The sequence below is a fragment of the Periplaneta americana genome, chromosome 4 (genome assembly GCF_040183065.1).
Source record: "Periplaneta americana isolate PAMFEO1 chromosome 4, P.americana_PAMFEO1_priV1, whole genome shotgun sequence".
In the NCBI taxonomy this organism is placed as follows: Eukaryota; Metazoa; Arthropoda; class Insecta; order Blattodea; family Blattidae; genus Periplaneta; species Periplaneta americana.
The window spans coordinates 27,844,963-27,859,248 of record NC_091120.1 but is presented as its reverse complement, the minus strand read 5'-3'; the positions used below and the strand labels follow the sequence as shown (position 1 = coordinate 27,859,248).

At 35.5% G+C, this 14,286-nt stretch overlaps 1 protein-coding gene across 5 annotated transcripts in view; it reads right to left on the bottom strand.

Moving 5' to 3' along the window:
• Positions 1–14,286, bottom strand: part of LOC138697636 (uncharacterized) — a 308,784-nt gene that overhangs the window by 24,634 nt on the left and 269,864 nt on the right. For 4 of the 5 annotated variants that reach the window (XR_011331589.1, XM_069823058.1, XM_069823059.1 and 1 more), the window contains exons 6-10: positions 13,998–14,206; positions 10,561–10,737; positions 9,305–9,484; positions 5,967–6,149; positions 1,351–1,707 (exon numbers count right to left, since the gene is read on the bottom strand). Coding sequence is in view for 4 of the 5 variants with exons in the window: in XM_069823058.1 (XP_069679159.1) it covers positions 1,351–1,707; positions 5,967–6,149; positions 9,305–9,484; positions 10,561–10,737; positions 13,998–14,206 (1,106 nt within the window). In the remaining variant the exon portion in view is untranslated. The remainder of the gene's footprint in view (positions 1–1,350; positions 1,708–5,966; positions 6,150–9,304; positions 9,485–10,560; positions 10,738–13,997; positions 14,207–14,286) is intronic. The other variant, XM_069823057.1, reaches the window with a different exon arrangement.

Sequence of the window (14,286 nt, the reverse complement as noted above, 5' to 3'; positions counted from 1 at the left end):
CAGCAAATAATAAAATCTCCTATATGTAATTATATTTCTTTCTTTCGAAAATGTAAGAATTCACAGTCTCCTATGCACTACTGCCATAGAAGAATAAATGTGTTTTTTCTTCCTACTGAAAAATTTCATATTCTGCACATAGGAGTTATTGCAGGAACAACTACGAAATATATAATGTCTCTAGAGAGGTGTGCTACATTCTGAGATTATTTTCAATGACTTAAGCAAGTTTTTTTCTGGCGTGTGTGGATAGCAGGATCAAAAAATTGATCCTTATCCTCTTTACATTAATTCATTACTCCATCGGCAAGTCTTAAAATTATTTAGAGCCAAATTGAAGAAGTACCTAATTTCTCACGCCTTCTATTCTGTACGTGAATTCATGACATTCAATAACACTTCATGAAATTGATACTAAAACTGTGTGTTGTACTAGTAGACTATATTGCAAATCTCATCTGTATATATTTCATCTAGACTGTCACTGTAAATTAAGATTTTATAATAGTATTAAGTTTTTTGACTTGTTCCATATTCTAGCTGTAAGCAATGTATGAATACCATGGAATGTTAATAAATACAATACAATACATTTCTTCCTTTTCTCCCTTCTTAAAAAAGAAAAAACACTTACTCACTCACTCATTCACATTTACATCCACACTCCTCCTTCCTCTCCCCTAGTAAGTACTGGGTGTTCAGTTCAAAGTGTGTCATGGCTCGCTGTATGCCATCATGTGGCTAGTTGATGAGCCTAGAGAATTCAATCTTCCTACACTTCCGCAGAGGTGTATTACTTATGTGCCAGAGAAGCTGCCTAGCAAGTACGGCATTCATTCAGAAGAGTACTTACCAATACGTGCAATAACGCCGGTAGTGGCAGGAATGTGAACTGTTTCGAAACATGTACTGAGATGAGTTTTTTCTTACTGTCGGGATATGGGGAGAGGGTTAAGACGATTACTTACGTATTTGTTGACATTAACTTGGACGGTCAACATGGACACGGAGCATTTGATTTGTATTGTGAAATGTTGTCGTACGCAACCGATGATAACAAATACCCTGCGTACGACTTGGCCGCGCAAAACACAGTTCGAAAGAGGTTATGGTAGCACACAGACCGTACAGACCGCCATCTGTTGCTACGACGTTCAAGTTATACCGTACACGTTCTCAGTTCAGATTGAATGCCTTGATTAATAGGCAACTTCTCTGATACAAAAGCTGAAACTCGCTTCAAATCGCTGACTCATCAACAGTGACGTCATGACACACTTTGAAATGAACACACAGTAGTTTATTTATTTATTCATTAAATTCATTTTGTTTGCATGGTCTTCCACTTACCGAGATTGAGTCTGGCTCCTGCTTCACGCCTGTCTTCATCCACAGAATGCGCAACGTTTACATTTGGTGGGAGATCGCTTCTCACATTCACACTGTCAGGAATCTCGTTGTCTTGAGGGTGGGAGGCAGCTATGATATGCGGTTTGTGAGCTGATTCAGAAGGATTGCTGTCTGATATGGCTGGTTTAATTGGTTTCTCCTTGGAAGGCTGCTGTGGGCTTTGTGGACCAGGTCGAGCTGGAGGCAGACTGGGTCGAGTAGGTCCCGCTGTTGGGTCTCGAGGCTTATTTGCTGATGACGGAGGTTGGGCAGGCTTGCCAGCTGGAACTGCAACTGCGCCTGCTATTCGTGCCTCTTCTGAAAAAAAAAAATGAATGTCATTAAACAAAATCCTTCCTCTTTGTGTGGATAAGGGAGCAATTAAAATAAATATGACATGAAATCTGTTTTTTACAGAGGGAAGGCTGCAACTAGAATTTCAAACGGTTGATGTCTCTCCATTCCAAGGCGGAATAACAGTATAGGCCAGGCCTGCAGAACTGTAGCTCTTGAGAGCGATTGTTTTCCTCCCCTCTTTTATCCCACCCACCTTTTCTACCTGTGCGGTCACGGCATTCTAGTTACACTCGGCTGCATCAACATTCATTCTCGGGGCGGAAGTCAATCATCCCCAATAGAAGTGGAGTGAGGCTGACGTCATAGTTCCCCTACTTTGCGAGTTCTGCAGGCCTGGTCTAGGCTATTTCGAAAATAGTTACTACCAGTATTTGATTGATGAATTTGGAGTCTTGATTTTGTAACTCAAAATGTGAAAAACCAAAGAAATGGACATAATTTTCTCATCCAATGATTAAGCTACTGGCAGGGCTGCCCATATGGGGAAACGGATACAACTCGAGTGTGGAAGGGGGGCTCAGTCCGATTTTTAGGTTTTTTTTTAGAGAGAGAGAGAGAGAGAGAGAGAGACAAAATAAAAAATATTCTTTTTATATAAAAGAAGAATTCTGTTAAACACAAATTTGGATTAAGGTTAAATCCAGAGAAATCGCAAGCAATCATAATGGGACATAATCGTCTACGAAGCACTCTTGATATTGGTACTATACCACATATAATATTGACTGGGATTATTGTTAAATACAGTGAAACAGTTAAAAATCTTGGCATTTTTATGGATAGCGATCTAAATTGGAATACTCAAGTAACACACATTTGCAAAAAAATATTTTCTCAACTTCACTCCTTGTTTCATATGAAAGAATTTCTACCACTTAGTCTAAAAAAAGAATCTTATTCAGACGCTTGTAATGCTCCATTTTGATTATTGCGATTCCTTGCTAAGTAATGTAAGTTCACTCTCAGCTGAGAGACTACAATGTGTTCATAATGTGTGCATACGATTCATCTGCAATACTCGTAAATTTGACCATATAACACCTTCCCTCCAGTTACTTTCATGGGTGCGTCTGAAGGAACGAAGAACAATACATTCACTGTCTCTTCTGTTTAGAATCATGCATACTTCTACTCCGAAATATCTGTTATCGCGCTTTCAATTTCTTACAACTCTTCGAAACTGACATCAAGCACTTCTTTCTATCCCTCATCATAGAACGTCTTTATACTCATCTTCCTATACTGTAAAAATACCTCGCCTCTGGAATTCGTTACCTAATGATGTCAGGGACTGCCGGACTTTATCACAATTCAAAATTAAATTGGAAAATTTTGTCTTAGTTAATGTTTTTTAGGTATTGCTAGAAGTATTGATTTGTGTTTTTTTTTTCTTTTTTTTTTGTTAACCTAGATTAAAATTGCAAGTTTCTTGTTTATGTTAGTTAATTAGTTAGGATGGAATTAATTATGATACTTAATCACTCATTTAAAGTATGTGTGACTGCAACCTGTATATTTTTGTGTGGCTTTACTTTGTTTATAGTGTTTTTTTTTTCTCCCTCTTTATTTCTTGTGTAGCTTTACTTTGTATATTATAGTGTATTTTTTTCTGTTTATTTCTATTATTGTATTTGTATTCCTGGTGTTGTGGAAGAGAAGGCCTGATGGCCTTAACTACACCAGAATAAATAAATAAATAAATAAATAAATAAATAAATAAATAAATAAATATTATTGAAATAGTAATTGAATCGCCCCATGCAGAAAGGATTTCAGTCACAAATTTTGAAAAAAACAAGATATCGATGGAAATCATATCTTTATGGGTGGCTCCATCGGCCTGTGCAGAAAGATATTCAGTCCAATGCTTGGAAAGATAGAAACTGAAGCGTCAGGCTCAGAGTTCTATGCAGAAAGGAATATAGTGTACAGAATGTTTTTCCCCCCCCCCCCCCCTCAAAACTATATCTAATGGATTGAAGCCCTTTCTGCATGGGGCGATTCAATTATGCTTTCAACAAATTTTAAGAAGTAGACTTATTATTGACATCGCAATAAAGTGCCCTTAGTTTGTTGTTTTAGGGTCCTGTGTTTATGTGTTTATATTACGGTATAGAATTTCAACAATCTTTAAAATATTGGAAGACCCTGACATATGTTTGGGGTGGGGGGGGGGGCACAATTCCTATAAATCATCCTGCCAGTGCTACTGACAAAATGTAGCACATGAACACCAATATAGCAATTAGACCTTCTAATTATCTCGTGATTTAAACCACAAATAATAAAGTACAAAAATAAGAAAATATTATTGCATTGTTGCTTTTGTTAATTCCTTTAACAAATCTGTGGCCGGGAGGAAAAAGGTCTTAAGTAAAAATTTTATACTTTTCAGTAGAGCAGTAGAAAGATTGAAATTGGTGTCAATTATAGAGTTTTTTAAATAAGAGGTTTTTCCTGGATATTATTTGTTTATATTTCTTCTAAAATAGGTAATGTTGCTCATTTAACAATTTTCTTGATTATTTCCAAAAATAGCTGCACTTAAGCCTCTTTAAGACTACAACCCAAACTGAATAGAAGGAACTATTAAACATAAGACCTTTTTCATGTCAAAATAAATGGGAAATGTAAATTATTAGGAATGCAAAATGGATCTTAAACAATTATAGGACTGTTTACCCTGGTGCTTCAAGTTTTAAAAAGAAAGAGCATCAGTATGTGATAAAATGGCTAAAATACAAGTTAGATCTTTTTAATAGGGAAGCATGGAAAGTAAACATGTGACGGTTTGTAAGGAATAAAGTATTAAATATTCTTAAGTCCTTTATTCTGTGTGTGCTCGATTCAAAAAGTATTTAGGCCATTTGGTAACGCTCTATAAATCCAGTCAGGAGTCTTATTTGACTTTAGTCGTTTTACCAGATTGTAGAGAATTGTTTCCGCTTTCAGAATATATAAAAATCTCATTTTCACAAAAAATTGACAAAAGACCTTTTTCCTCCCGGCCACAGAAATTTATTGTCAGTTTGTTTTATTTTTAATGTGTGAGTACTGGTACATAACATTTCTTATTCCTATTAAAATAATTCACACTGCTATCAAAGTCATCTCTTTTTTTGCCGGTATTTGAAGTTCCTTATCTAATAGAGATTATATAAATAAATTTAAGTGTAAATGTAAGCAAATGAATATACAGGGTGGATGGTAACTTGTGTACCAAAATGAAACTGCTAATAGATCATGAGGAGAGATTTGAAAAGTATAAATTAAGTTTTTCTCTAACATTCACTGTTTTAGAGGAAATCATTATGTTTCTATGTAGCATTTGGCAACATCATGGCTTTCTAGCAAGCGCGGTGCTCCTTACCTTTCCCTTTCGAGTACTGGTACAAGATTTGGTTTCTCCTGACTAATACCGATGATTTTATGAGGATATGTGTCCATTTAAATGAAAATAGGCTTCATCAGAAAAATAAATTAGTGTCGGATCAATTTCCTCAAAATTTACTTTCTCTAAAATCCAATTACAAAAATGCAACCTCTTATTAGGATCTTGTTGATTTAATTTTTGAAATACCGGAATTCTGTATGGCTTTAATTTAAGTAATTTTGATGTTTGATGAGCGGACTTGTAACTTACTTCTGTTTCCTGTGCCAAACACTTAAGAGATTTTTGCGGGGTGCGTTCTATTCTCTGTCCTATTTCATCTAATTTTTCTTCTGTAAGAACATATCTCCTCCCTTGTATTTTACGATCATTTACTGAACCTGTCTGTTTGAATCTTTTGGATAACCTTCTTATTGTAGTGGCATTAGACACGGGTCTATTTGGAAATTTGTTACGGCAGTTCTGTCGTATTTTCGCACAAGATTTTCTGTATTTTAATATGCATATACATACATTCACGTAATGAAAATCGCATTGCAACAACGCCGAACACACACACACGCAACACAACACGACACGACTAATTCAACCTTCACGCACGAGTGCAGATGATTAACTCGCAACTGTCACTGAATGGCGCAGCGTTCGTTAGTGGAAGCAGGATGGGAAACACACTAGCTGTGCAGGCAACATGGTAAATGAAAACCCGCGGTGTAACAAAACAGTGTCACTATAGATTAAGTACGAAACTGATGTGTTATTTTTAAGTAGAAGCAACTTGATATCTGACACTACATTAATAGACATTTAAGCGAATCTTAACTCATACCTTTACACACAGGTGGATCATCATCATATTCTCCATTGGGAAGGCATTTAATCTTGTTCGGCCCAATGAGTCTGTAGTTCCGAGAGATGCATGAATACTCAACTGTGGTCCCTGCTATAGTGTAGTTGTTGCTAATTACAAACTTCCCATTTGGTATGGAGGGAGGGTCATCACATTCAATAGCTGCGTAGAATAGAAACAGTATTTAAGCTTTCTCCTGTTAAGAATTTCAGCACAGTACATTGATTTAATGTGGCAGTTACACACTAATTAATTTCAAATTTAGATATGTGCACAATTTTTAAACAATTAATTAGAACTATTTAATTCTCAACTCTTCTTTCTTAGAATGATTGTTAAGGACCTGATCTACGTGAAATTATTTATTTATTTTTAGGTTATCTTTATTCAAATATAAATTGGGGACTGATCAAGACTCTGAGAGTCTGTGTCAAATATTTTTACTAGTACCACAATCTAAATTCTTACAAGATAAAAATAGATTATTATAAGTCTTGATATTTTCTTTATATTACATACCGGTACATGAATTTTATTCTTACTGGCAACCTTCCTCTTAGTTACACGTTCAATGATGTTGAATAGGCATTAGTGAGTAAATTTAGTAAATTATTATACATTATACAGTATTCAATTATTATTTTGTTAAATATAATAAGGCCATTTCATCAGCACATCTATGGTATCTAAAACAGAATCTATTGTAACTGAGAATATATATTTTTATGGATACTATACTTCAAAACCTTTCTATTATCGTTCTTCTTTCATCAATCATGTATAGAACCTATTTCATATTAACAGATAATTATTATCTTATAAGTAATTAGCTGGGTTTGCAGTGGAAGACCTACCCTTGGGCAGAAAAGTATGAATGAATGAATGCCGACGAGTAGAAATGAAGGTAAAATTGAAGCTCTAATGTACTATATGCAGTCTTTGAGAGGAAGTTCCTAAAATAAAATTTCTGAATATTGTGTTGTAGTTACCCAAAGTAAACAGAATTATGCAATTTGCATAGATATGTTAGTGAATTAGTAACAATATTGTTGACCCTTTATTTTTCAGGTTTCTTGTAGAATGAGTAATGCACCTATTTTTGTATTCATGCATTCATTCATAGTGTTCTGTCCAAGAGCAGTCCTTCACTGCAAATCCAGCATTCTCCATCTTTCCTATTTTCTGCCTTCTTCTTAGTCTCCATATATGATCGATATATCTTAATGTCGTCTATTATTTGATATCTTCTTCTGTCCCAAACTCTTCTCCCATTCACCATTCCTTCCAATGCATCCTTCAGTAGGCAGTTTCTTCTCAGCTAGCGACCAGCCAATTTCTTTTCCTCTTCCTGATCAGTTTCAGCATCATTCTTTCTTCACCCACTCTTTCCAGCACAGGTTCGTTTCTTATTCTGTCTGTCCACTTCACACGCTCCATTCTTCTCCATATCCACATCTCAAATGCTTCTAGTCGTTTCTCTTCACTTCGTCGTAATGTCCATGTTTATGCCCCATACAATGCTACACTCCACACAAAGCACTTCACTAGTTTCTTCCTTAGTTCTTTCTCCCGAGATCCGCAGAAGATGCCCCTTTTTCTATTAAAACCTTCCTTTACCATTGCTATCCTCCTTTTGACTTCCTGGCAGCAGCTCATGTTACTGCTTATAGTACACCCCAAGTATTTGAAGCTGTCCACTTGCTCTACTGCCTCATTTAGAATTCGCAAGTTTCCTTCTTTACTTTTCTTCCTATGACCATGCTCTTCGTCTTGTTTGCATGTATCTTCATCCCATACTGCTCACAGCTGTCCTTTAGCTCCAGTAGCATATCCCTTAGTATCATCTCTTCTGCTAACAACGCCATATCATCAGCAAATCTTATGCATTTTATTCTTCTTCCTCCTACTATCACCCTTCTCATGTTCTGAAAACAGTTCTTCACTAAATCCTCCAAGTAGATGTTGAACAGGGTAGGTGAAAAAGGGCATCCTTAACGTACTCCTCTCCCTATTTCACTTCCTTCTGACATTTCTTCTCCTATCCTGACTTTGACTCTTTGTTTCACATGAAGGTTAGGCCTATTGAACAGCCTTCTCTCTTTCCAATTCACATCAATTTTCGTTAGGATCCCCATCAGTTTATTCTATTCCACACTGTCAAACACCTTTTCTAAGTCCACTTAATTTACTTCATTATTTCATAATGATACTCATTAAATTTGCTTGCTTAACTCATTTATTGGAGAGTGTAAGCCTACTTGATCTCCATGACAGTGGAGAAGTCAGTAATAAAAAAAAAAAAGGTATCCCCGTCACACGCCATGAAGGCACTTGGGGGGCATGCAGCGAATAGGGATTATAAAGAATGGACACCTTTGATGTAGCCGGACTGATTTCAATGACCTTCAAGCCAGCTAAAGCGTCAGATTCTGCTTTCTCCCTAGAGTTGGCGCTGACATCACACCAGCTAGCAGTTGACACAGCGGAAATATAACACATACAATTAATACATCTAGATACATTATGTACTCAAATAAAATAAATTGGATCCATAAAATAATAAATCCTTCATTAACTGCAATATCTAGACTCTAGAGTTCCTTTATAATGAGAGTTGAGACGTTGACCTCAACAACAATTAAAATATGTAATGATTTGATAGCGCTGAAAATGGAAAAACAAAACTCTTACGAGAAGTAAAACCATATACCTATATTATATTATTATACAAATATTAAACGAATTCGATACTTAATTTTATAATGTATTATATTATTTTATAATATAATGTATTATATCTGAAATATAAAATATTATTATTACAACTAGTTTGTCACTGAGAAATAAGGGAAAGCTGTTAACTTGAATTTATTTGAAGCAAAGCGTTACTGGATTATGCAATAAGGCAGGCGATGTTTGGATCCTGTGCCTTAACTCTATTCTCAATTATTATCTTAGCGTATGCTCGATTACACTAACCTCTAGCGCTTGAAAGTGGAACTAGCCGCTGGCGCACAGAGAAACAAAACACAGGAAAATTCGCTCAGTGTACATTCTTTATAATCCCTATTCGCTGGGGCATGGTGGTAGAGCCCCATGCTTTCCATGACCTTGGCACTAGAATGAGGTGATGTGGTCGGCACCACGCTCTGACTGCCTTTTACCCCCGGGAAAGACCCGGTACTCGATTTTATAGGAGGCTGAGTGAACCTCTGGGCCGTTCTGAAAGTTTGGCAACGAGAAAAATCCCGTTACCACTTGGGATCGAACCCCAGTCAGTAATACTATTGTTATTATAATTCCTATACTATACGCACCTTCACATCGAGGTGGTGGTCCATTCCACCTCTCGTCAATGTCACACATTAGCTGTGCTCTTCCTATTAGCTCATATCCTTCATCACAGGAATAAATGACTCGACTCATATATCCCACTGTTCTGTTTAGTAGTTGATATTGCCCATTGGGAATCTCTGCAGGAAAACCACACTGGATACCTGCAAATTAAGAGTGAGTGATATAGAAATTAAATTAAATTTATGTCCTGTTTTAAATATCAACGTAGAAAAAGTAGCATAACTCCCAAAATATTACGCTGTTTGAACAGATAAAGACAGATAAGTGTGAGGCAAAGCACGGAACGTTTTTTATTATTAGCAGCAGAATAGCAGAAACAGGCTTTTGTGCGAGATCGTGCGTATTTGCTTGTTTTCCGCACAGAACCAATACGCGGTAAGTGTGAAATACCACATTCAGTATTCCCAACGTAACACACATAACAATTTCCCTCTTCTTACCGCTTAAGCGCGACATTCATTTTACTGCTTTAGGCTTTTAACATATTATTTTTAGAGACATTTAACATAGTAATAATTATAAATTGGAAACTTACCACTGTAATTGCACCTAAATTGCAATCTTAATTATTGTTTTTAAATATTTGCAAAAATTAAGTAAAGTCTACTACTCCACGAAACTTATTGCATTCCTGATACAAGTAACATTAAGGAAGCCGTGAAAAAATCAACAAGATTCCAGATGCCGATGTTATTACTGCAATATGTTATATAAATAATATTGTTAAAATATTAAAATGAAAAATAAATCATTACATAACCTTACCGTTTGTTTTAAGTTCGCATTTATAGACTGGGGGAAAAAAAAAAAGACAGACATATAACACGGCCTGCTGGAGAATAGTAAACACAGAAAACATTTTATAGCAACAATGTTGAAGAAAGATATTTTGGTTTTCCGAAGTTGCCGTCATTAAACAGAAACCAACATGGAGATTTCATTGCAACTAATTAGAAATTCGTCTTTCAGGTATGTAATAAACAATCTTCGCACAAAATAATGTACGATACACGAGCGGTATGTTTGTTTTCATGTTCTCGGAAATTAAAAAAGCTCAACTACGTTTCGCTTTTTCAATCTTTCCCTCGAACATGAAAACGTCAACATACTGCTCTTGTAACGTATATTACTATTACATATAACAACAGCGGAGCGAATGACTTCACAGTGCCATAATCCCACATTCTTTGCAGGATCGCGGATACTAGTTACTTACGTTTGCAGACAGGTGGAAACTCATTGTAGAATCCTGTGGGTAAGCAAGTTCGAGAGGAAGGTCCCACAAGCAGATGGCCTTCATCGCATGTGTAATCGATTACAGCACCAACATTGAAATTTTTGGCAATCATCGTGGAATTGGGAGGCTGCTCAGGTTTTCCACATGCCTTAGGTTCTGAAAGCAAACGAGGTTAATTTGTATTACTACACACTTCAAAGAATCTGCTGAAAATGTTCTCCACCAGCATCTAAGTACAGCAGAACCTGATTTATACATTATTCACTTCTACGTTTTAAGGCACTGACCTCTCTCTATTAAATTTTGTCTCAGTTAGGCCTACACGCAGTAGTGTATTTTTAAACAAGAAAAAAAAATACCTTGGATCTGAGATTTCGGTAGTACTGGTAGTCGTCATTATTGTCATCGTTGTCGTTATCATCTTCTTTCACAGAAATATTTATGGAATGTCAGACAAAAATACATGTGTTCGAATCTAGATATAAAGTGTGTTAGGTCTGCGGATTAGACCTCACATGACTTTTTATAAATGAAAATTTTGACGATAATGTGAACATCATAAAAGTGCCTTGGCACTGCCTGGCCTCGAGAAATAGTACTATAGCACTATCAGGGCCTGCCAGGCCTGAAATGCATACCTGGTTACACGTTTTCACATTTGTACGTTATGTTTTTTCAGTCCCTACATACAAAATTCACTTATTTATATACTATCTTTTTTTGTTTGTTTTGAAAATGAAAGGATTAAGTATGAAATTTATGTTGATATAATTTGAACTGGTAATGGAAATTACGGGAAAACGGCTCAACGGATTTTAATGAATGACCCGTTATTTTGAAGCTTGGAATTCAAGGATTTTCAGAAAAATATTGACGTTCAGTGAAGCGTTAGTTTTCCTACATAATTTTCCAAAATCCATCTTTCGTCAGTTTTGAGAACTAATTGAATTTCAGAATAAAACAAAACACACACTACAATAAACAATAGCCTATTATACGAAGGTCATGACCTGTACGATTGCCGACATATTTAGAGCTCAAATTCAATTGGTTATTAAAAACTTCAAGATTTACTAAAAATAATTTACAGGTCTGATTCTACAGTGTATAATTTTGTGTATTGGATACCAGTATTAAAATCTACAAAACCTGAGGTGGTTTTATGACATTATTACCATTAGAAATTAAATATTATTATAGCTAATGCCATAATGCGTCTATTTTTCATTAATTATACATAATATTAATGTTATATTGATGATATGAAAGTGAAACGTTTGGAGTTACAAAAGTAGATGTAAAGAATATCTTAAATTAGGTCTTCATTTCTATAATTTACTGAATGGCGGCTATATAACTACAAAACTTACATAAGATAATGATATTGTTATTAAAAATCTAATATTTTTATACTTATTAATCAAGTTGGGTTGGATTTTTTTTTTTTTCATATAATTAATAGCGGTGTGGTGTAGATATTTATATGCGTCATTCTCTTCAGTATTGACTCGCGAGATCGCAAAAATTACAGTTCCTAAGGAAAGACCAAAAGGTATTACTTACTGATAAAATAAGAGGCCTAGAAAATTTTGTAATTTCCCGATCATTTCAGCATGATCTCTTAGCAGGATAAAATGATTTTACGCTCTACATGCAGCTGCTATACCAAAATGCTATGTCTATTGTTAGAAGCATAGCAAACCTGAATTTTTTTTTTTAACTTTCGCCTACAATTCACAATGACTTGAAATGTATTCCTATCGTCCTGACATTGTTACTTGCGTTTTCGAGTTGAAACTCAAAAGCTGAAGATGGATAGGTTCAAGAAAATGTATTTGGCACAAAGAAACCATTCAGAGTGAGCATGTTTCATTATTACGGAAGGAAATAACTTTCAGAATGTCTGGTATTCTTCATTGAAAATAAATCTGAAAAATTTTTATTTGAAAGTCTAATGAACTTAGTTTGCAGAATTTGCTGCACAAGCCACTAGTTTACGTTGATTTTTCTGTTTGTTTGAAGCAATGAATTAGCCTCAGGTTTCTTTTGAAATGACGCCGCTTATTCTGTTGCTTATGACGGTACCATACCGAAACACAGAAAATAAGGTATCATCATTCCGACTGGCAAGCTTCGAATCGCTGCTTGGACCTGAAAAGGTAATGAACACGCGGTTTTTTTTGTCCTTTTGTGACCTGGCTTCTTTTCTGCTAAATATTTTCTCACGCGGATTTTATGGGCAACATAATAATTATGTTGTAGGTTTTTATTTGTGGCTGAGGGAAACCATGAAAAATCCCAGTCAGATTGGTAGTCCACGGTATTTGAACCCGGGACCTCCCGAATACGAGTCTCAAATGCTACAGTCTGAACCAACTCGCTCGTTAAACATTATTCTAATGAGTCCCTTAAAAAAACTTATAAACGAGGCTTCACTGTATAATGACACTACATCGAAATTTGAATTTATGCAGAGTTCTTACGGATTTATGAGAGTCGTCATTTTAAATTTTCCGTAGGTAAAAATCGCAGACGTGAGATAAGAATGATTTCCATTTCTATCAAACATCTTTTCTGTTAGAAGTCGACAGTGCAGTTTCGTTTTCTTGCCGAAACCAGATAGACTACTTTTTGTTTTATTTACGAGCCTATATATGGTGATCCTGTTAGAAATGGCGATATCGGGGAAGTTACTTCTTGTCCCCTTGACTTAGCTTTCACATAAGGTCGTTGTTCTGACATATTATGTCGTACCCTGGGAATGATTACATTAAGTATCTACTCAACAAATGAGGCATTCAGAGCTAAAGTGGATCAAGTCAAAAATTTTCATAAATCGAGTTTAATTCATTTTCTAATTACCTGAAGTTGGATCTTTTCCGAGCAGTAATGGATCAAGTCTTAATTCCAGGCATTCGCCTGTAGGTGACACCAGTCACTTTTGGCTCAGATTATTTATTGTGTTCTGAGCCATGTGGATCAAGTCACCAAAGTGTTGCATCAATTAACATCACAATAATTGTTTATATTTTATAAATCTAGAATTTGAGAATGGAGCAATAAAATTATTGCTAGTCAAATTAGATAATCCACTAGAGCAAGTTAACTTTAAGTCCTAGGCTATTATCTCAAAACTACATCTCATGGACTTGATCCACTTTAGCTCTGAACGCCTCAAATTATTAACAATTAATTTATTTTTCACAGTTATAAAAATTTGTTTATATGAAATTGTAGAGAATATGACAACAATTCGTCGATTTTTTATAGATACAAATTATTATTATTATTATTATTATTATTATTATTATTATTATTATTATTATTATTAATTCAGATCCCAATAAATTGATCCCAGTCTTTCTAAGATGTGTACGTGAACTAAATATACAGTACATGAACAGTTCCACACTCACGATGCTGACAGATGAAGTTGAGTTTCGCATTGCAGTTGGTGTCTGACCAGAGCCATCCCTTAGATCCGTCGTATCGGGCACAGTTCTCATTCCCACCAGGTAGATTCCAGAAAGAAACTGTGACGTCTTCACCACCCAACCATTTCCAGTTGTTACGATCCTGTGGGTCTCGAACAGCACCCATCCAGTACTGGCTATTTGAATCACTTCTGCAAAGAAAGAATTTTCAATTTGAATGTTAGGTTTCAGGTTTAACGTGCTATTTTGTGAAACAAAATCAATCAATGAT